Source organism: Rhinatrema bivittatum, unplaced genomic scaffold, assembly GCF_901001135.1.
Source record: "Rhinatrema bivittatum unplaced genomic scaffold, aRhiBiv1.1, whole genome shotgun sequence".
Lineage (NCBI taxonomy): Eukaryota > Metazoa > Chordata > Amphibia > Gymnophiona > Rhinatrematidae > Rhinatrema > Rhinatrema bivittatum.
In genome coordinates this window covers 60,873-82,044 of record NW_021821341.1, presented here as the reverse complement: position 1 = coordinate 82,044, position 21,172 = coordinate 60,873, and the positions used below count along the sequence as shown (strand labels likewise).

At 41.7% G+C, this 21,172-nt stretch overlaps 1 protein-coding gene across 1 annotated transcript in view; it reads right to left on the bottom strand.

The window, feature by feature from the left end:
* Positions 1-894: 894 nt before the first annotated feature.
* The window catches only part of LOC115082605 (glycerol kinase-like), a 58,158-nt gene continuing 37,880 nt past the window's right edge, over positions 895-21,172 (bottom strand). Inside the window, exons 5-6 of the mRNA XM_029586819.1 lie at positions 12,093-12,189; positions 895-1,023 (exon numbers count right to left, since the gene is read on the bottom strand). Coding sequence (XP_029442679.1) covers positions 924-1,023; positions 12,093-12,189 — 197 coding nt within the window. The 3' untranslated portion in view covers positions 895-923. The remainder of the gene's footprint in view (positions 1,024-12,092; positions 12,190-21,172) is intronic.

Genomic DNA, 21,172 nt, shown 5'->3' with positions numbered 1-21,172 from the left:
CTGGAGAGATCAGACTCCTCCATCGTATTGGGCTGGCGCATAACTTTCAATCGTATGATGCTACTAGATGCAGCACTCATGAGGATATCTCCAAAACATAAGAAGAGCGATTTCTTGACATTTGGGATGTTTATTTGCAGTCTCTACCGCAACGTGTTCGCATGCTGTCCTGAATGAGTGATCCCATCTGGATTTCCTTATCTACGACATTATTCTACTTTATTTGCTGGATGGCTTCCGTTTTTTGGGGGTTTTTTGTTTATTTTTCTTTTTGTTCTTTTTTTACTTTGTTCTTTATCTATTCTCATCAGTGGACGATGGACATGGGGGGTAGGTGGGGTTTGGGGTAAAATGTACTAACTGAATTACTTATGTTTATTGTTAGGTGAGAGTGGTTCAGAGACACACCACACTCCTCTTGGTTTGTTTGTTTATGCTACTGTTGAGAGAAAAACAATAAAAATTGTTTAACATAAAACCATGGAAGTCCATGACGAACGATCTGGTTATTCTGGCAAAAATTCTAAAGGCCCAGAAAAGGAGCATGATCAGAAGGTTCTGCAGAAAAAGAAAGACTGAAAGTACTTCCATGTGGTATATAGCATGCTTGGGCATGCCCAGTGAGGCACAATTAAAGTTCTAGAAATGATGACATAAGTTTTCATTGCCGGACTCCACTGGATTAGATCACCCAGATGTGAAGGCTGCCATCCTGCTTGTCCTTGGAGAATATCAACATGATGAAAAAATCCATGTATCAACCTATTTAAAAGCTTGGAGATGCCTCCTTTAAGTAGTAGTCCTTTTCCTCTATGGAAATAGAATGATGACTGAATACATCTAAGCAAAAATCTAAACGTTGTGGTTTGTACATTTATAAGGAAAGATAGTGCCAGAAAAGAAACAAAATCAGACACACTGCATCAGGCCACCTTTACCTCTCGTGTTTGGAAGCAGACAGCTTCTAAAGCCGCAAAGGCAATGTGATTTTTATTGGTAAACTGAGTAAGGCCACAGATGGTACTGCAGAGAAAAAGAAAGAATGAAAAAATTAAGGACAATCATATTTGCATTGGTAAAAGCAGTAACTGTAAATATAAGCAGAGCCCCAAGTAATTTTTTTTTTGTGCTATTTTTACTACTTATCTTCTACTACAACTATTTATGATGAATTTAAAGCTAAACATAACAAATCTCGCTGCGTTTCATGTTTTAAGCTCCCTTTCACTCTGTGTAATTGTGTTTTGTTTTGTTTTTTGCGCACTCTCCTCCTGCCAAGGGATATGGAGAGCAGATCACGTCTGAGCCGAGTGCAAGATCCTTCAAGTTGGCTGCTGTAAAACAATAGTGTGGACTCATTCTATCATAATCTACCTTTTTAAAGTTATATGTGCCTGTAATAGCTTTCCTTAATGTCCTCCCTCCAGTGATTTCATGACAAATTTGACTGCCTTATAACTGCTATTGCTCAGCAGCTCCACAGCAACCTCATGCATTCCACTGAGGACTAGTTTTAAAGTAGTTGCTCCTCTTATCTTTTCTAGGACCAGTTGCTCCATGAAGCGGTCATTTATAGCACTTAGAAATTTAACTTCTAGCATGTCCTCATGTTTGCATGACCAAATCAACACTGGAGTAACTGAAATCTCCCAGTATTGTGTTGCCAAATTTAATTTGCTTTTTTAAATTTCAGCTACCATTTCAAAATCCGTTTCGTCATCTTGAGCAGGTGGCTGGTAGTATATGCCTCGCAACCATATGCTTCTGAATGACTGTTGGTTTTCCCCCAAGGTCTAGTTTAAAAGCTACTAAATCTTTCAAAAAGTTATCAAAAGCAGCCTGGTTCCACTTTAGTCAAGGTGGAGTCTTTTTGGTTGAAATAGGCTCTCCCTTTTCCAGAATGTTGCCCAATTCCTAACAAATCTAAAGTATTCTTCCCTGTACCATTATCTCATCCAATCTGGAGTTCAGTCTGCTTCTGGGAAGCAGACTGAACTATTTCATTTCTGCAAATGAAATAGGAAGCATTTCTGAGAATGTAACCTAGGAGGTTCTGGATTTCAATTTCCTTCCTAAGAGCCTAAATTTAGCCTCCAGAATCTCCCTCCTGCACCTTCCTATGTCACTGGTACCCAAATGTACTATAACAGCTGGCTTGTCCCCAGCATTATCTAGGTGGTGCATGAGGTCCACTACCTTTGCATCAGGTAGACAATTTACCAAGTGATCTTCAAGCTCAGCAGCCACCCAGATATCTACATTCCTAATGACCGAATCACAGACTACAACCTAACCATTTCCCCTGGAAACACGCCCCTGGAAAGAAGAAATATTATTGGTGCAAAGGATAACGCATCATCTGGAGGGTAGCTAGTTACAGGAACACATCCTGCCATACCAAGGAAATGGTCTCCTTCCAGGTGACTTTGCTCCTCCAAAGCAGCACAATGAATGCTGAACGGAATTAGGATTGCTCTATCTCCCTGAAATTCTCCTCTATTCAGTCTCTCTCTCTTTCTATCTCAACTCCTCCAGGTCAGTCATTCTGGTCTCCAGAGATCAGACTCATTCTCTGAGAACCTAGAGTTCTTTGCATTGGGCTCACACATACAACCCCTCACCAACAGGTGGATAAATCATACATGTGGCACTCAGTGCAAAAGACTAAGAACATGCCATACTGGGTCAGACCAAGGGTCCATCAAGCCCAGCATCCTGTTTCCAACAGTGGCCAATCCAGGCCATAAGAACCTGGCAAGTACCCAAAAACTAAGTCTATTCCATGTTACCATTACTAATGGCAGTGGCTATTCTCTAAGTGAACTTCATAGCAGGTAATGGACTTCTCCTCCAAGAACTTATCCAATCCTTTTTTAAACACAGCTATACTAACTGCACTAACCACATCTTCTGGCAACAAATTCCAGAGTTTAATTGTGCGCTGAGTAAAAAAAGAACTTTCTCCGATTAGTTTTAAATGTACCCCATGCTAACTTCATGGAGTGCCCCCTAGTCTTTCTATTATCCGAAAGAGTAAATAACCGATTCACATCTACCCGTTCTAGACCTCTCATGATTTTAAACATCTCTATCATATCCCCCCTCAGCCGTCTCTTCTCCAAGCTGAAAAGTCCTAACCTCTTTAGTCTTTCCTCATAGGGGAGCTGTTCCATTCCCCTTATTTTGGTAGCCCTTCTCTGTACCTTCTCCATCGCAATTATATCTTTTTGAGATGCGGCGACCAGAATTGTACACAGTATTCAAGGTGCGGTCTCACCATGGAGCGATACAGAAGCATTATGACATTTTCCGTTTTATTCACCATGCCCTTTCTAATAATTCCCAACATTCTGTTTGCTTTTTTGACTGCCGCAGCACACTGAACCGACGATTTCAATGTGTTATCCACTATGACGCCTAGATCTCTTTCTTGGGTTGTAGCACCTAATATGGAACCTAACATTGTGTAACTATAGCATGGGTTAGTTTTCCCTATATGCATCACCCATCTCACTGCTGGACTTCTGTCTGTATCTTAATTTTGTTAAATTGCTAAAGTTTTAAAAGCTGGCTAAGGGGTAGGCATCTCTCTCTCAATTTAAGGGTTTTAACATTGACTTGTGTGTTTTAAATGTATCACTTGTCTTTGAAATCTAAGGATTTTAAATTTGATTACTAGGTGACCAATGTTAGTTTGTGAATGACCAGCAACAGGACTAAAATGACACTCCAAATTGGCACTCCAAAAAACAGAAATTATTTATCTTTCAAGATATCCATCAGATTCGATTACATCAGAAACATTAATAAATAACCAATCAATTAAACTCTCCAAAGATGTCCGCAATCTTGGAATTCAAAATCGATCAATCTTTACACATGCAAACTCAGATAAAAACAATCTAACCCGGATCATCGCACCATAAATTACAACTACTACATCATGTAAAACCATTCTTGGAACCCAACGATTTTCGGAGTATTCTACAAACACTTGTTTTCATCTATGGACTACTGTAATTCACTACTTATTGGTATTCCTAAATATATAATATACCCACTACAAATCGTTCAGAATACAGCCGCTCATTTATTAACCAATATGTCCAGCCGTGAACACATCAAACCCATTCTAAAACAATTAAATTGGCTACCTATATCATTTAGGATCCAATATAAACTTGGACTAATTGTTCATTCATTTATTTTATTTTATTTATTTATTTGTGTTTTTCTATACCGGCATTCACAGAAGTTCGTATCATGTCGGTTTACATAAAACAAGGGGTGAGCAATACATTATAACGTACATAGCTAAAACGTAAGAGTATACATTACAAAAGTATAACAAGTGCATAGAAGAAAAAGTTACAATAGAACAGGGGTTATTCTAACTGGGATTAGAGTTAGAGGAGAGATAAAAAGTTTAACAAGAAGTAAAACATTGTAGTGATTGGTTGGTATTGTCTGTTTCAGTTTAATAGAAGATGCTCAGTGTTGCTGCATTTGATGGAAGTGAATCATTAAGGGTCCGGAAATGCTTTCATGAATTTATTGGTCTTCAATCTACACTCTCGGTGGACAAATGCTATTATGAAACTCTATTCTCCCTCCAGATCTTTCCGCTTGGCAAATCAATACTTCCTAGATATTCCATCTCCTAAACTCATTCGCCTTGACAAAACATGTGAAAGAGCACTTTCTGCAGCCGGCCCAATATTTTAAAACATGCTGCCAAAAGAATTAAGAACCTGTGAAAACTCCAAAATATTCAGAAAGGTGTTAAAAACATATTTATTTAGAATTGCTTTTAATGATTAATTTTATTTTATCTTCTGTTTGTATTATCATGAAATTATGAATGTTCGTTGTAATCCGCCCTGAATGAAAGAAGGATGGACTAGAAATCATTTTAAAATAAATAAATAAATCCATAAGGGACATAATCCAAGGGCACTGGGGGCACTGATGAAAACCCAATGCCATTATAAAAAAACAGCCGTCAAGTGGTTGATAACCGGCAGACCCTGAAGGACTCTGCAACTGGGAACAGACTACACTGAAGATGAAGAGGAACCCAGTGTATGAAAAGTCAAAAAAACGACCGTGGAACGAAGTTTTCCAAAGAAAAAAACCCCCACCAACTCCACAACTGCGAGATGTCAGTTCTGCAGAAAAAGACACTGAAGTGGGACCCCCACGTGGACCCGTGGATAGTGGCATGCTGGGCATGCTCAGTGTGCCAGTCAAAGTTTCTAGAAAATTTCTAGGACTACATCCGATGATGTCACCCATGTGTGAGGACTACCATCCTGCTTGTCGTAGGAGAAACATACCAATGGAAGGCATGGATAGCAGTTCCGCACACTGCCTGATAAAGACTGAAGTCTTTGCAAGTAGCTAGTAAAGTACCTGAGCCCTATGTGATACAAGGTGTATAGGAAAGGCTACAAGAGACAAGTCTAACAAACTAAGACATATTTGCTAGGGATCTGCCCAAGTTCAATGCTGTTGAGCCAATCTGCATGACTATTACTGGGAGAATGAGTGAGCCATTGGAGGCTGGGTAACTACATTCAAAAGACTGCAACATACTCATATCTGGTGGACACTTAAGGAATTCTCTATTACTGTAATTGCATGATCTGTGAGTAGCTGAGCATCCAGCTTTACAAAACTGCTGTGGAGAGCATATAAGTGGTTCAATTCAAGGGCCTAACAATCCCTCCTGCTCAAGTACATACCCAAACATGGAGAGTAGAGGATAAGTGGGGAACAGTAGTGACAGGAAACCTGAGCAAGCAGGCACACTCGTTAGACGTGTGGGGCCAAGCAAGGCAGCTAGGAGAGAATAGGTCACTGATTCCAGGCACAGATCAGTGACTGCATGCACAAAAATGCACCATCTACACTCACAGGGACTTAAATCTGTAGAGCATGTTACAATAGAAAGTTGTGCAAATACTGAACAAAGAAAAGGAGATGTTATAAATTTTAATATTTATGCAACCTTGTGGTTGATTATTTCTTCACTGTTTTCTAATTCCTCTCTCTTATTTTAACAGTGTGTAGTGCTTACTGGATAATAAAACAAATGTGAAACGATTCATCTTCTTAAATGGTCGAGATGAACTTACGAAACTTCATCATTGTACTAATCACCATGACCATCATATAGAGTCACTGTACATTCATAAAAAGACTTAATAAAGACTTTAAAAAGACTGTGTCTTGAATATAATCATTGGTCTTTTCAACAAAATACTTTTTTGGAAGGTTATTTTTTCAAGTATGCAATTAAAACCACTTAGCTTTTTTAGCAAATTTGTACATCTTTAAAAAATGCCACTCGACACTGTTTCATGTGCCGCCGCATCAGGAGCAAAAATGGAGACTGTTACTTAAACTCTCAACCTTCAATCAAATGGCAAATAAGATTAAATATCGCTACTCTTAAAAACACGCCCACTATTTATATGCAAATGTATTACAATGGCTGGTCTTAACATAAGAACATAAGACTTGCCATACTGGGTCAGACAAAGGGTCCATCAAGAGCAGTATCCTGTGTCCAACAGTGGCCAACCAAGTCCCAAGTAACGAAAATTTAATATGTGTGGTCTATGTAAGACAGCCATCATGTCATATATTTGCATACAGAAAGTTTTTATGCATTTAAGAGTAGTGATAATGAACATTATTGCTATTTTGATTGAAGGCTGAGGAAGGAGACAGCCAAAACTGCAGATTCTTGTTGCCAGTTAAGTAAAAAGTAAAAGTTAGCCTTAATTTAGACTGCTTTCTTGGTGATATTCTTCTGCATTTCTGTAGTGCAAGCCCTATAATCTCTCTATTTTTCTAGGTAGTCAGCTAATCTGGGGGAGGGGCTGTTCAAACTCAACAACAGATACAGAGTCCAGTGAACAGCCCTGGGCAAGTGTTAACTGTTTAACTCTCTCCCATCCTACTCCTCTCTACCCACCCACCCCTGGGTTTGTTCTTCTAATATTGTCTGCCTGGATACATAATTGGAAACAAGATAATTTGGAAATTTCTTAGGTGTTCTCCATCAAATCAATTGAGCAACATGAGGACTATCCAATGTAACAATTGTGGAGCCTTTATTTTGAGGCAAATCTGGAAACTTACAGTTTGCCCCATTTGTTCAGAACTTTCATCCAAGAAAAAAAAAAAAAAAGAGTTGGCTCTATTTATTTATTTATTTTTATTTATTTAAAGTCTCTTCTGTACCGATAGCCGTTCGCACATCGTATCGGTTTACATCAAACAAAAACTTTTGGGCAGGGCCCTTACAAGTAACAGTCGAAGAAAGTTAACTAATGACAAGGAAACTAAATAAGTTAAAGCTGAATTAGCTGCAATAAAGAAAGATCAGAAACTACCAAGAAATCCTCACATACTTTACAGTATTCAGGAATCATTTCCCAATTACCACAGAAAAATCAAAAGCCCAGAAAAAAGGGGTTTACAGTGGGTTCAGATAGGTTAAGGCCTGTGACCCAAAGACACCCATTCCTTACAATTGTGCAGCCCACAAGTCCTTTCCCCACTTTCACAGAGTGTACAGAACCCCAAGAACATCTGGATTACAATGGGCTTTGGTAGAGTAAGACCTGTGATGCAGAGACACACGCTCTCTCAAGTGAACAAGTACAAAATGCTTTCTCTGTATTAGATAATGAAGAAGCTCTTGCGGTAGAGATTGAAGTAGTTATCTGAAAAGAAAGAAGAAACCCAATGCATGCAGAAATTCCATAGTACAATCAATAACTATAAGAAAAAGCTCATTTTGCTGGGTGACTCAGTCATCAGAGGCACTAATTTGGGAACACTACTGTTAAAAGCCTTCCAGGATCATCGGCCAGTAGAAATGCTATTCAAATAGTCAAAGTGATCAAAGAAGAAAGCACAGACTCTAAAGTTGATGTCATCCATCTGGGAACCAATGACCTTGCTAGAAATAGCATCCAAGTGGTACAGAGAGATTTCCAGTCTCTGGCGAAGCAGATTAGTCACATGGCGAAGACTATTGCCTTTTTAGAAGTATTACCTTTCATGGAAAGGGGAAAGAGGCTAAGCCATATAGATAACTTCAAGGTATGGCTTAAAATTTGGTGTAAGGAACAAAGTTTTGGATATATTGGAGGTTGGGGCTGTGTATGGAACAGGAAAAGGCTCTATGTCAAAGATGGCTTACATCTGTCTGTGGCAGGAAAAAGGATCCTAAGAGATAAATTCAAATCCTATGCCATAGGGCATTTAAACTAGATGACTGGATGGCAGAAGGAAATTAGAATATCACCCCTCCCAAATACAAATGAAATGGGTGAAGTGGATAACAAACGTCAGCTGAATAAAGCACAAAAGAAGATCAAGAAAAGCAGTTAACCTGAACGAGAAAAACTAGAAAGCTATAAGCACAAATGCTCATAGTCTGTGCAATAAAATCCCAGACCTGCAATTCCTAATGGTGGAGGCTGACTTAGACATTGTTGCTGTTATGGAGACATGGTTCACGGAATCTCATGAATGGGATATGGCCGTACTGGGTTATAACGTTTAAGGAAGGACAGAGGATAGAAAAAGGGGGAAGGGTAGCTCTATGTCAAAAACAATATCCAAGCAACTAAGCTGCAAGAAGCATTATGAGCCGACCTAAACAAAGATGGTGCATCCATTTTTACTGGAGTGGTTTACAGGCCTTCAAATCAAACGGAAGAACTAGACAGAGATCTGGTTGAAAACATCCAAAAGGTGGGAAAGAAGGGAGAAGTGTTGATTGTTGGAGATTTGAATCTGCCAGATGTAGACTAGAGAATCCCTTCTGCAGATATAACAGAAGTAGAGAGATAGTGGATGCCCTGCAAGGGGCTCTGTTCAAACAAATGGTAATAGAACCCACAAGGGAGGGAGCTATACTCTATTTAGTGCTCACTAATGAGGATAATATCTCTAATGTCTGGGTGGGTGCCCACCTCTGCACCAGTGATCAAACAATATGCTTTGATATTGCAAATAGGACATGGAGAAGTCACATGAAGACCCGAGTTTTGCATTTCAAAAATACAGACTTTGTTGAAATGGGGAAGTACCTGGAGGGAGACCTAGAAGACTGAGAGAAAAATGAGAGAAGTGAACAACAGTGGGCCAAACTAAAAGGAACAGTTACAAAGGCATCTAATCTATATGTTAGAAAAGTAAAGAAAAGCAAGAGAAATATGAAACCTATCTGGTTCTCAAAGGAGGTGGCTGATAAAGCAAAAAGAACAGCATTCAAGAAATATAAAGGATCCCAAAGGGAGGAACACAAGGAAGAATATCTGGTGAAAATGAGGGAGCCAAAGAAATCAAGAAAGCAAAAAAATCAGGTAGAAAGAAAGGCTTGCCAAAGAGGTAAAGCAAGGCAACAAAACATTTTTCAGCTACATTAGAGAAGGAGACTGCGCATCACCTAGGCTTCTACCTGCCAGCCGATCCAAGGCCAAATTTAAACGGGTGGCTGTCATGATGGCCTGTCTGACGAAGAAATGGCAGAAATATTAAATAAATACTTCAGTTTGGTGTTCACTAAAGAAGACCCTGGAGAAGGACCATCGCTAGTTAACAAGAAAATGGAGGGGGGTGGAGTAGACGAAGCTCCATTTACAGAAGGGAATTTATGGAAAAAGCTAGGAAAACTGAAAGTGGACAAAGTCATGGGGCCTGATGAGGTTCATCCCAGGATACTGAGGGAGCTTAGAGATGTGCTGATGGGTCTGCTGCGTGACCTGTTCAATAGATCCCTGGAAACGGGCAATGGTGCCGAGTGATTGGAGAAGAGCGGGAGCAGAGAGGAGGCTGGAAACTACTGGCCAGTTAGCCTCACCTCATTGGTGGGAAAAGTAATGGAGATGCTGCTGAAGGAATGAATAGTGAACTATCTACAGTCAGAAAAATTGCTGGACCAGAGACAGCATGGATTCACCAGAGGAAAGTCCTGTCAGACAAATCTGATTGACTTTTTTGATTGGGTAACTAGGGACTTGGATCGAGGAAGAGCCCTCATTGTCATCTACTTGGATTTCAGCAAAGCTTTTGATACGGTCCCACTTAGGAGGCTTGTGAATAAAATGAGAAACTTGGGAGTGAGCACCAAGGTGGTGGCCTGGATTACAAACTGGTCGACGGATAGAAGACAACATGTGATGGTAAATGGAACCTACTCTGAAGAGAGAGCTGTGTTAAGCGGAGTACTGCAAGCATTGGTGTTGGGACCGGTCCTGTTCAATGTCTGTGGAAGGAATAGAAGGTAAAGTTTGTCTTTTTTGTGGATGATACTAAGATCTGCAGAGTGGACACGCCGGAAGGAGTAGAGAGAATGAGACATGATTTAAGGAAGCTTGAAAGGTGGTTGAATATATGGCAGCTGAGATTCAATGCCAAGAAGTGCAGAGTCATGCATCTGGAGTGTGGTAATCCAAAACAGCTGTATGTTTTGGGGGGTGAAGGGCTGTTGTGCATGGAGCAAGAGGGACCTTGGGGTGATAGCATCTAGCGATCTGAAAACGGCGAAGTAATGTGACAAGGCGATAGCTAAAGCCAGAAGAATGTTGGGCTGCATAGAGAGAGGAATAACCAATACGAAAAAGGAAGTGATAGTTCCTTGTACAGGGTCCTTGGAGAGGCCTCACCTGGAATAGTGTGTTCAGTTCTGGAGACCGTATCTCAAAAGGGACAGAGACAGGATGGAGGCGGTCTAGAGAAGAATGACAAAAATGGTGATGGCTCTCTATCAAATGACTTATGGGGAGAGGCTGAAGGACCTAAATATGTATACCCTGGAGGAGAGGAAGTGCAGGGAAGATATCATACAGACATTCAAATACCTGAAAGGTTTTAATGATGCACAATCAACAAAACCTTTCCGTTGGAAAGAAATCAGTAAATCTAAGGGTCACTAAATGAAAGGACAACTCAGAACCAACGTTAGGAAATATTTCTTCATGGAGAGAGTGGTGGATGCCTTGAATGCCCTTCTGGAGGAGGTGGTAAAGACAAAAACGGTGAAAGATTTCAAAGGGGCATGGGATAAACACTATGGATCCCTAAAGGCTAGAGGATGTAAATGAAGAAAAGAGTGCATGGGGTTAACTTGCTGGTGTGGTGGTTACTACCCTTAACAATAAGCATTCATACTGCTGATGCAACTCCATTATTGCTCTTTGCTTTAACGGCTGTGGGAAAAGAGGAAAGGGGAATTAGATTCAGACTGCAATCAAGAAGGCCATTGGATTTTACGGTCTGGGAAAACTAAAAGCATGGGGGTAACTTGCTGATGCGGCTGTTACTATCCTTAACCAATAAGCCTGATACTTGGAAGCAACTCCAACACTGCTCTCTGCTTCAATGGCAAGAGGTAATAGGGAATTGAACTCAGACAGCAACCAACAAAGGCCCTGACTGACGGATTGGGAAACTAAGTAAGGGAATGATCTGTATGGTGCAGCAGATGCCAACATAAGCTTGTTGGGCAGACTGGATGGACCATTTGGTCCTTTTCTGCAGTCATTTTCTATGTTTCTATTTATAAGTAACAGTCTCCATTTTGCCCTGATGCAAGCAGGCGAAACACTTGCAAAGTGTCAGGCAGTATTTTTTGAAGTTGTGCACATACGCTTTTAAAGCAAAAGTGAAGTAATTTTAATTGCATACTTAAAAACAACCTTCCAAAAAAGTTCTTTGTTGAAAAGACCAATGATTATTTTCACGGCACAGTCTTTTTAAAGACTTTAACAACTAGTTTATGAGTGTATATGGCATCTCTATATTTATGGCCATAGTGATTAGTACAATGATTAAATTTTGCAACTTCAGAGTTTCACCTATCTGGGTTTACTCAATACGGGTAATTAAACATGGCACCCATTCACTAGCAACTTTCAGTTGTCTTAACTGTTATGCAAAACATATGTTGCTGTCAAAGTGATGGGCAGTGATGATCATTTTTCAAACATACATCTGTATCAATAAAAAAACAAAACAAAAAAACAAAAAAAAACAAACCGCTAGTGAACGTAGAGATACATTCTTACCCTCTTGCAGTAGGATCCCAGTATGGTGCATATAATCCTGAGAATGCTGGGACAAAATAGCAGCCATAAGACGAACCAACCTCTGAAGCAAGTTTTTCTAAAATGCACATAGAAAAAGATGAAATAGCTTAGAGCTGATAAGTTTTGAAAGTTAAGAGACGTTTAAGATGATATTGAAGTCAAACAATGAACTAGTATTAAATATACAAAAGCACTCATGCCTGCCTTAATAGATGTTCAGAGATGAGGGTATTTAATGGAATGGCAATTACACAATAATGCCCCTCTGTCAAGGTTACTATCACTGCTGGAAAATGGAATTTAAAAAAAAACTAGCCAGAATCATTTTAAAAAAACGTTACAAGTCACTATATCAGCAGCAAGATTCAAGGCCTTTAATGTCTGTTTATCCATTTAATCTGGTTGCTAATTGGCCGCAAGAAATCAATGTTATATTTTCAAATAAAGAATATACGACTTACCATACTGGATCAAACCAAAAGGTCCAGGAAGCCCAATATCCTGTTTCCAGCAGTGGCCAATCCAGTTCACAAGTACTGGGCAGGATCCCAAGGGAGTAGATAGATTCCATGCTGCTTATCCCAGGGATAAGCAGTGGATTTTCCCAAGTCCACCTTAATTGTTGATGGACTTTTCCTCCAGAAACTTGTTCAAACCTTTTTTAAATGGAGCTACACTAAAGCAAAATTGCTTACCTTGTAATAGGTGTTATCTCAGGACAGCAGGATGTAGTCCTCACATATGGGTGACATCATTGATGGAGCCTATTGCGGAAAACATTCTGTCAAAGTTTCTAGAAACTTTTGACTGGCACTCTGAGCCCACTGAGCATGCCCAGCATGCCATGATATTCTCAGCCACAGGGGTCTCCCTTCAGTCTCGTATGTAACAGTAAACTTTAGCAAAAAATAAAATAATAAAATGTATCAGACCCAACTCCGCGGGGTGGCGGGTGGGTTTCGTGAGGACTACATCCTGCTGTCCTGGGATAACACCTATTACAAGGTAAGCAATTTTGCTTTATCCCGGACAAGTAGGATGCTAGTCCTCACATATGGGTGATTAGCAAGCTAGAGGCTGAGTCATTTTGTAGTGAAGCAACACTGAGTATTGTTGGTGAAAATGAGGCAGCCGAAGATCAGAACAGGTTGGGTGTAGAAGGAGTGGGATTATACTGGAAACAAGTTCTTTAAGACAGATTGTCCATAAGCTGAATCTTGTCGTCCTTCTTTGTCCAAACAGTAATGAGCTGCAAAGGTGTGAAGAGAACTCCATGTTGCTGCTTTACATATGTCAGACTGGCACTGAACGATAGTGTGCTACTGAGGTGACATTGCTCTTACTGGATGCGCCTTTACTCGCCCTTGGAGAGGAAGGCCTGCTTTTTCATAGCAAAACTGTATGCAATCTGCTAGCCAGTTGGAGATAGTATGTTTACCCACTGCTTTACCCGGTTTGTTTGGATCAAAAGAAACAAAGAGTTGAGTGGATTTCCTGTGGACTGCAGTGCGGTCTAAGTAAAATGCTAGCGCACACAGTCCAAGGTATGTAAGGCCCGTTCTCCTTGGTGAGAATGAGGTCTTGGAAAGAATGTGGGTAAAACTATGGATTGGTTCAAGTGGAATTCCGTAACTACCTTGGGAGGAATTTTGGATGTGTACGGAGAACCACTCTGTCATGTAGGAATTTTGTATAGGGTGAGTACGTGACAAGTGCTTGTAACTCACTAACCCTTCTAGCCGATGTAATGGCTATGAGGAAGATAGTCTTCCATGTGAGAAATTTAAGATCACAGGAAGTCAGGGTTCAAAAGGAGAACGCATGAGTCTTTTAAGACAGATTCAGGTCCCATTCTGTGACAGGTGGCGAATTGGTGGTTTAAGTGAATTAAACCTCTCATAAATCTACTACAAGAGGATGTATGGATATTGGTGCATCTCCCATCTTGTTATGGTAAGCTGAGATTGCACTTAAATGTACTCACAGATGAAGTCTGGAGACCAGAATCTGAAAGATGGCATAAGTAGTCTAGTAGAGAAGTTGTGGGGCAGGAAAGGGTCAATGTTCTTTTGTGTGCACCAAAAGTAAACCTTTTCCATTTCGAAGAATAATTTTCGTGTTGAAGGTTTACGTGAAGCTATAAGCACTTGAGAGACATTGGATGAAAGATTGAGTGGTTGTAAATCAAGCTTTCAATCCATGCTGTCAGGGATAGGGATTGAAGGTTGGATGGCGCAACCGACCCTGATCCTGAGTTATGAGAGTGGGAGCTACACCCAGGCGAATTGGTTCTCTGATCGAGAGGTCTAGAAGTGTGGGAAACCATACTTGTCGAGGCCAATACGGGGCTATGAGTATCATGGACCCCTTGTCCTGTGTAGCTTCACTAGAGTTTGGTTATGAGTGGTATCGGAGGATACGCGTATAGAAGGCTGAGTTCCAAGGGCGAGCAAAGGCGTCCTTGGCTGGCTGGTGTTTCTGTCTGTGCAGAGCGCAGAACTTCCACTTTGTGATTCAGGTGTGATGCAAAGAGGTCTATTGTTGGTTGCCCCCAACGTTGAAATATCCTGGCTGCTACGAAGGATCCAGGGACCATCGTGTGGTTGGAACAGATGACTGAGGCGATCTGCCACTACATTGTGGATGCCCCGATAAGTGCCCGAGAAACATGAGTGTGTCAGGGCCCAGTCCCAAATCTGTGCGCTTCTTGACAAAGGAGATACGAGCCCGTACCCCCTTGTTTGTTGGTACCACATGGCTACTGTGTTGTCCGTTTGAATCAGAACAGTCTTGTGTGAAAGGCAGTCCTTGAACGCATGTAGCGCATAACGTATAGCTCGAAGTTCCAGGAAATTGATTTGAAATGTTGCTTCGAGTTTTGTCCAAGTACCTGGGTTTGGAGATTGTCTATGTGAGCTCCCCAACCCAAGGTGGATGCATCTGTAGTTAAAGTTATCTGTGGGACTGGTTGTGGAAGGGCAGGCCCTTGCGCAAGTTGTCCTTGTGCGCCCACCAAAGTAGAGATGAACGCAGCTGGTGGGTTACTTGAATTGGAGAGGACAGTGGTTGAATGGCTTGGATCCATTGTGATCTTAAAGTCCATTGGGTTATTCTCATGGCTATTGCCATAGGAGTGACATGAACTGTGGAGGCCATGTGACCTAGTAAGGTCAGAAACTGATGAGCTGTTGCTTGTTTCTTTGAGTGTAGCGAGTTTGCAATAGGCAAGTGTCTCTGCCCGATCGTCGGGTAGAAAGCTTTTGAGAGGATGGTGTTCAATTCTGCTCCGATGAATTGAAGCAGATGAGACGAATGAGATGGGACTTTTGATAATTGATGAGAAATCCCATAGAGTGAAGTAGAGCAATTGTTCGATTGAGAGAAGTTATTGCTCCTTGTTGAGATTGACTCCTGATTAGCCAGTCGTCCAGATAAGGAAGACATGGACACTTTCCTTGTGTAAGTGTGCTGCTATTACTGCCAGGCATTTGTGAATACTCTGGGAGCTGAAGTGAGTCCGAATGGTAGTACTCTGTACTGGAAATGCTGATGACCCACCAGGAAGCGCAGATACTTGCGATGAGGAGGGAATATTGGAATGTGAGTGTAAGCGTCTTGTAGATCCAGAGAACAAAGCCAATCTCCTGTTTGAAGAAGTGGAAGCATGGTGCCTAGAGAAACCATCCTGAACTTTTCTTTCTTCAGAAATTTGTTGAGATTTCTGAGGTCTAGGATGGGACGTAGGCCTCCGGTTTTCTTTGGAATGAGGAAAAACGGAGTAGAATCCTCTGCCCTGCTGAGTCCGGGGCACCGGTTCTACAGCCCTGGCTCTCAGAAGGGTGGATAATTCTGCTTGTAGATGAATTATGTGATTTTCGCTTAATGGAAGAGGTTTTGGAGGAGAATCTTTGGAATTGAGACAAAATTGAGTTGGTAACCGAGATATTATGGAGAGTACCCATTGGTCTGTTATTTGTATCCAATGGTTGTAAAAGGAGGAAACTGCCTCCTACTGGTAGCTCCGGTTGTGGGTTGTGGAGATGGCTTTGGTCTCTGGTGATGGCCTCAAAAGCCTGCAGCAGGTCCTCTGCGTGGAGGTTGAGGCCTATCAACTCTAGTTGCCTGGGCTGAGATCTTTGCTGCGGACGTGAAGATCTGCCCCTTGATGCTGGGGTAGTAACGCCTCTGCCTGTAGAAAGGCTTCGAGATTCCTTCCTAGGAGGGCGGTGACATGAAGATGCAGAAGAGTCCTGCGGAACTGACGACAGTTGACGCAGGGTTTCTGTATGTTCCTTTAACTGGGCTACAGCATCTTGCACCTTAGAGCCAAAGAGGTTGTCCCCTATGCATGGCAAATCAACCAATTTTTCTTGGACCTCAGCCTGAGGTCAGAGGCCTTAAGCCATGCCCAGTGACGTGCACTTATGCCGGAGGCGCTACTCTGGAAGCAGTTTCAAAATTGTCATCAGCGGCTCGGACTTCGTGCTTGCCAGCTTCAAGTCCTTTATGTATTATTGTTTGAGCTGCTTCTTGATACTGCTGTGGTAACGAATTTGAGAGATCTTGCATCTGTTTCCACAGGTTTCTCTGGTATCGCGTCATATATAACTGATATGATGCAATCCTTGTATTTAGCATGGCCCCTTGATAGATTTTCCTGCCCAAGGAGTCCAGGAATCTGTGATCCTTGCCTGGAGGAGTGGAGGAATGAGGTCTTATTCGTTTAGACTTCTTTTGTGCAGACTCCACAACAACTGATTGATGTGGCAGTTGCGATTTCTGGTATCCGGGGACAGACTGTACCAAATAAGTGCTGTCCACTCTCTTATTTATGGATGGCACTGAGCATGGATGCTCCCAGAGTCTGTGCTGTAAGTCTAGGAGTACTTCGTGGACAGGTATAGCCAAGACTTCTTTTGGAGGGTCCACGAATTGAAGGACTTCCAGTGTTTGCTGTCTTGTGTCCTCCTCTGATACCAAAGTGAATGGTATGGTGTCTGCCATATCCTTAACAAAATTTGTAAAGGATAAATCCTCCGGTGGAGATTTTTCTTTCTTTCTTCTGGAGGAGAAGGATCAGACATAAACCCTTCAGAAAAGTATCTGTATGTCTTTCTTCCCAGGAATCGTATGGGTCACTTGACATGGAGATGTGGGAGAAGACCTTGGTGGTCGAGAAAGCCCTGAAGGACCTGGCTGTGGATCATCTAATGGTATCCGTCCAAGGACATCTTCTTGTGGCTTGGTTGGAACCAATGGTAGAGCACAACTATTGCGTCAAATCTGTTCATCAAAAGCTGGAACAGTGCTAATTCCGGCTGTCATTGATGGAATTGGTTCCAGTATTGGGCAGGGCATCAGCATCGATGGCCGTCTCGGTATCAGTGCAGACTTCGGTGTTGGTACCGGCATCGGTGCAGGCTCCGACATCGGTGATGGCACCGGTATCGACGTTGGCGAAGGTATGGACGGTTGCTGGTCCTTTAATGCTTGGAGCACCGTTTGACGGATAAAATCCGTCAATTCCTCCATGATAGCTGGTGCATGCAGAGCAGCTACCCATGGTGGCGGTGGAGGTGTTGATGGTCCTTCCACAGGGCCCTGTGGAGGTTCGGTGATCGGTGCATCGATGGCTGGTGAAGGCCTCGGCGTAGAAGGCCTCAGTATTTCTTGGAGTTGAGGCCGTTTGGCGGTTGATTTCTCTGGGGAGAGAAGCGCCTTCGGGAACAATGGGTGTCTGTGCTGATGTCGATGCTTTGGTCGATGTTCCGCCGCTGAGCTCGTCGATGCTACGGATGGGGGTCGGCGATGAACGATCCCCTGAGCCTTCCGGATGACGCTTTTTGAGTATTAAACGCTTCGAGACTCCGGCCGGAGACAAATGCGTAGACGTCGACGGGGAAGGCAAAGTTGTAGATGGAATAAAGGATCCATCTTTTCTTGGCGGGCCTTTCAGCACACTTAGGACAGGTTGTTACGTCGTGTGTTTGACCTAAGCAAAGGACACACTCAAGGTGTGGATCTGTAATGGACATTGTCAGATTACAGTTGGGACATTTTTAAATCCCGTGGCCATATTTTCATTGACAGTCGTCAATGAAAATGAGAGAAAAAATGAAAGAAAATTATTTTTACTCCAAAGAGTAAAAAAGTGACTAAATTTACTCACCAGCCGGTGGTAACACAAGAGACCCCGATATTGGAGAGAATAAATGCTTTTTAAATCTGATTTTTAATCAGACAAACTGAGAAATTCACACAGGCTCCTGCTCCGCAATGCCAACAGCAGCGCAGAAAACCGAAGACTGAAGGGAGACCCCTGTGGTTGAGAATATCATGGCATGATGGGCATGCTCAGTGGGCTCAGAGTGCCAGTGAAAAGTTTCTAGAAACTTTGACAAAGTTTTCCGCAATAGGCGCCATCAATGATGTCACCCATATGTGAGGACTAGCATCCTGCTTGTCCTGGGATAATAGCTTTCACAAAAACCTCTGGCAATGAATTTCAGAGCTTAATTATGCATTGAGTAAAACAATATTTTCTATTAGTTTTAAATGTATTATCTAGTAACTTCACTGTATCCCCTCTTTGTACTCTTTGAAAGAATAAAACGTGTATTTGTTCCACTCCACTCATTTTATAGAACTCTATCATATCTCCTCTCAGCTGTCTCTTCTATAAGCTGAAGAGTTCTAACCTCTTTAGCCTTTCCTCATAGGGAAATCATCCCATCCCTTGTATCATTTTGGTTGCCCTTCTCTGTACCTTTTCTAATTCTGCAATATCTTTTTAGAGATGTGGTGACCAGAACTGCATACAATATTCAAGATGAGGTCACACAATGGAGCGATACAGATGCATTATGATATTCTGTTTTATTCTCCATTCCTTTCCTAATAATCCATAGCATTCTATTTGCTTTCTTTGGCTGCTGCAAACTGAGCAGAAGATTTCAATGTATTTTCATAGATGACACCTAGATCCTTTTCCTGAGTGGTGACTCCTGATGTGGAACCTTACATTGTGAAGCTATAGTTTGGGTTACTCTTCCCTATGAGCATTACTTTACACTTGTCAAACTAAACTTCATTTACCATTTGCTTGTCCATTCTCCCAGTTTTGCAAGGTCCTCTTGCAACATCTTATAATCCTCTTGTAATTTAACAGCTTTGAATAATTTTGTGTCATTGGCAAATCTGATCACGTCACTCGTTCCCATTTCCAGGTCATTTATAAATATATTAAAAGGCAGTGATCCCAGAATAGATTCCTGGGGCACTCCACTAGTCGCCTTTCTCCAATGGGAAAATTTACCATTTAGCCCTACTCTCTGTTTCCTATCTTTTAACAGGTTGGAAATCTACAATAGGACACTGTCGCCTATCAAATGATATTTTAATTTCCTAAGAGGTCTCTCATGAGGGACTTTGTCATATGCTTTCTGGAAATCCAGATACACTATAATCAACTGGCTCACCTTTGTCCACGTTTATTTATGCCCTCAAAATAAAAAAAAAAAGTTACAAATTTGTGAGATAAGACTTCCTTCACTAAATCCATATTGGTTTTGTCCCATTAAACTATGCTTATTTATATGTTCATAAATTTTGTTCTTTATGATAGTTTCTATGATTTTGCTTAGCATAGACAGACTCACTATTCTGAAGTTTCCTGGATCATCCCTTGAACCCTTTTTAAAAACTGGTGTTACATTGGCAACCCTACAGTCTTCAGGTACCATAGATGTTACTGATAGTTTAGCTAGCCATAAGGTAGGCAAAAACTAGGAGTTTGTGTGTGTGTTTGTCTTTCACTTCCTCCTACCCCTCTTTTCCTTATCCATCTGATCCTTTGATTCATAGGCAGGAGACACAGTCACATTAAAAATCAATTATCCTTTTATCTTAAACACAGGATTTTCTAGGCCTTATCAAAAGTTTTATTATCCCATTGCAGGTCACTACCAGATAAATAGTGAATATGCAAATACATTTAAAAGACTCAATTACACAGTTCTACTCACTTAAGAACCTAAACTCAAATAAGAACTCAACAAAATTTAAGATGAAGGCAGCAATCCAGCAGCAAGAGAAGGGCCTTCCAGTCTTCTGCATCAAATGTAAGATTTCTTAACCACCGAGAGGCTCTGTGTGTACACCCGGTGCACGAGTCCGATCTTTGAGGCTAGAGTGGCAGACTTGGAGGAGCTAGGGCAGAGATATATATAGATGAGACCTTCAGCGACATAGTACCAAGTTCCAACTCCATTCTGGTAGCCCTGGTACTACCTTGGTGGAGGAAGGTCTCCTGGTTGGAGAGCATCAACCTGGTGCAGCAGGAAATGATTCTGTAGCAAGGAGCTGCCCTCTCGCACCAAGATGTGTCTCCTAGGGCTACTGTCCAGGAGGGAAGGTTAGGCCAGCCGTCAGAGTTGGAAATTCAATTATTAGGAATCTAGATAGCTCAATGGCTGGTGGCATGACATTTAGTATAGGAAAATGTGGTAAGGAGGTCCTGGAAGCCAAATTTAGGCTCATAGGTAGAAAGCTGAATTCCAGAACCTCCAGGGTAGCATTCCCTGAAATGCTCCCTGTTCCACGCGCAGATCCCCAGAGACAGGCAGAGCTTCGGAGTCTCAATGCCTGGATGAGATAATGGTGCAAGGAAGAGGGATTCAGTTTTGTAAGGAACTGAGGAACCTTCTGGGGAAGGGAAGAAGGGGGGAGTCTTTTCCAGAGGAATGGGCTCCACCTTAACTAGGGTTGAACCAGGCTGCTGGCACTACCTTTAAAAAGATGTAGAACAGCTTTTATACTAGAACAAAGGAGAAAGCAGACAGCACATTGTTCGGAGGGAGGTATTTTCAAAGGATATTAAAGCATTAGAATGAGGGCATCCCAATAAAGAGGTTCCAACAAAAAGAAAAATAGTCCATGTGCCTATAAGAAAGAATCACCTGAGCTAAAAGATTCCAAATTATCCCTGTCAACTGAAAAGCAGAATGCTAATACAAACAAAACACACATTTTGAAATGTTTGTATGCTAGTGCTAGAAGTC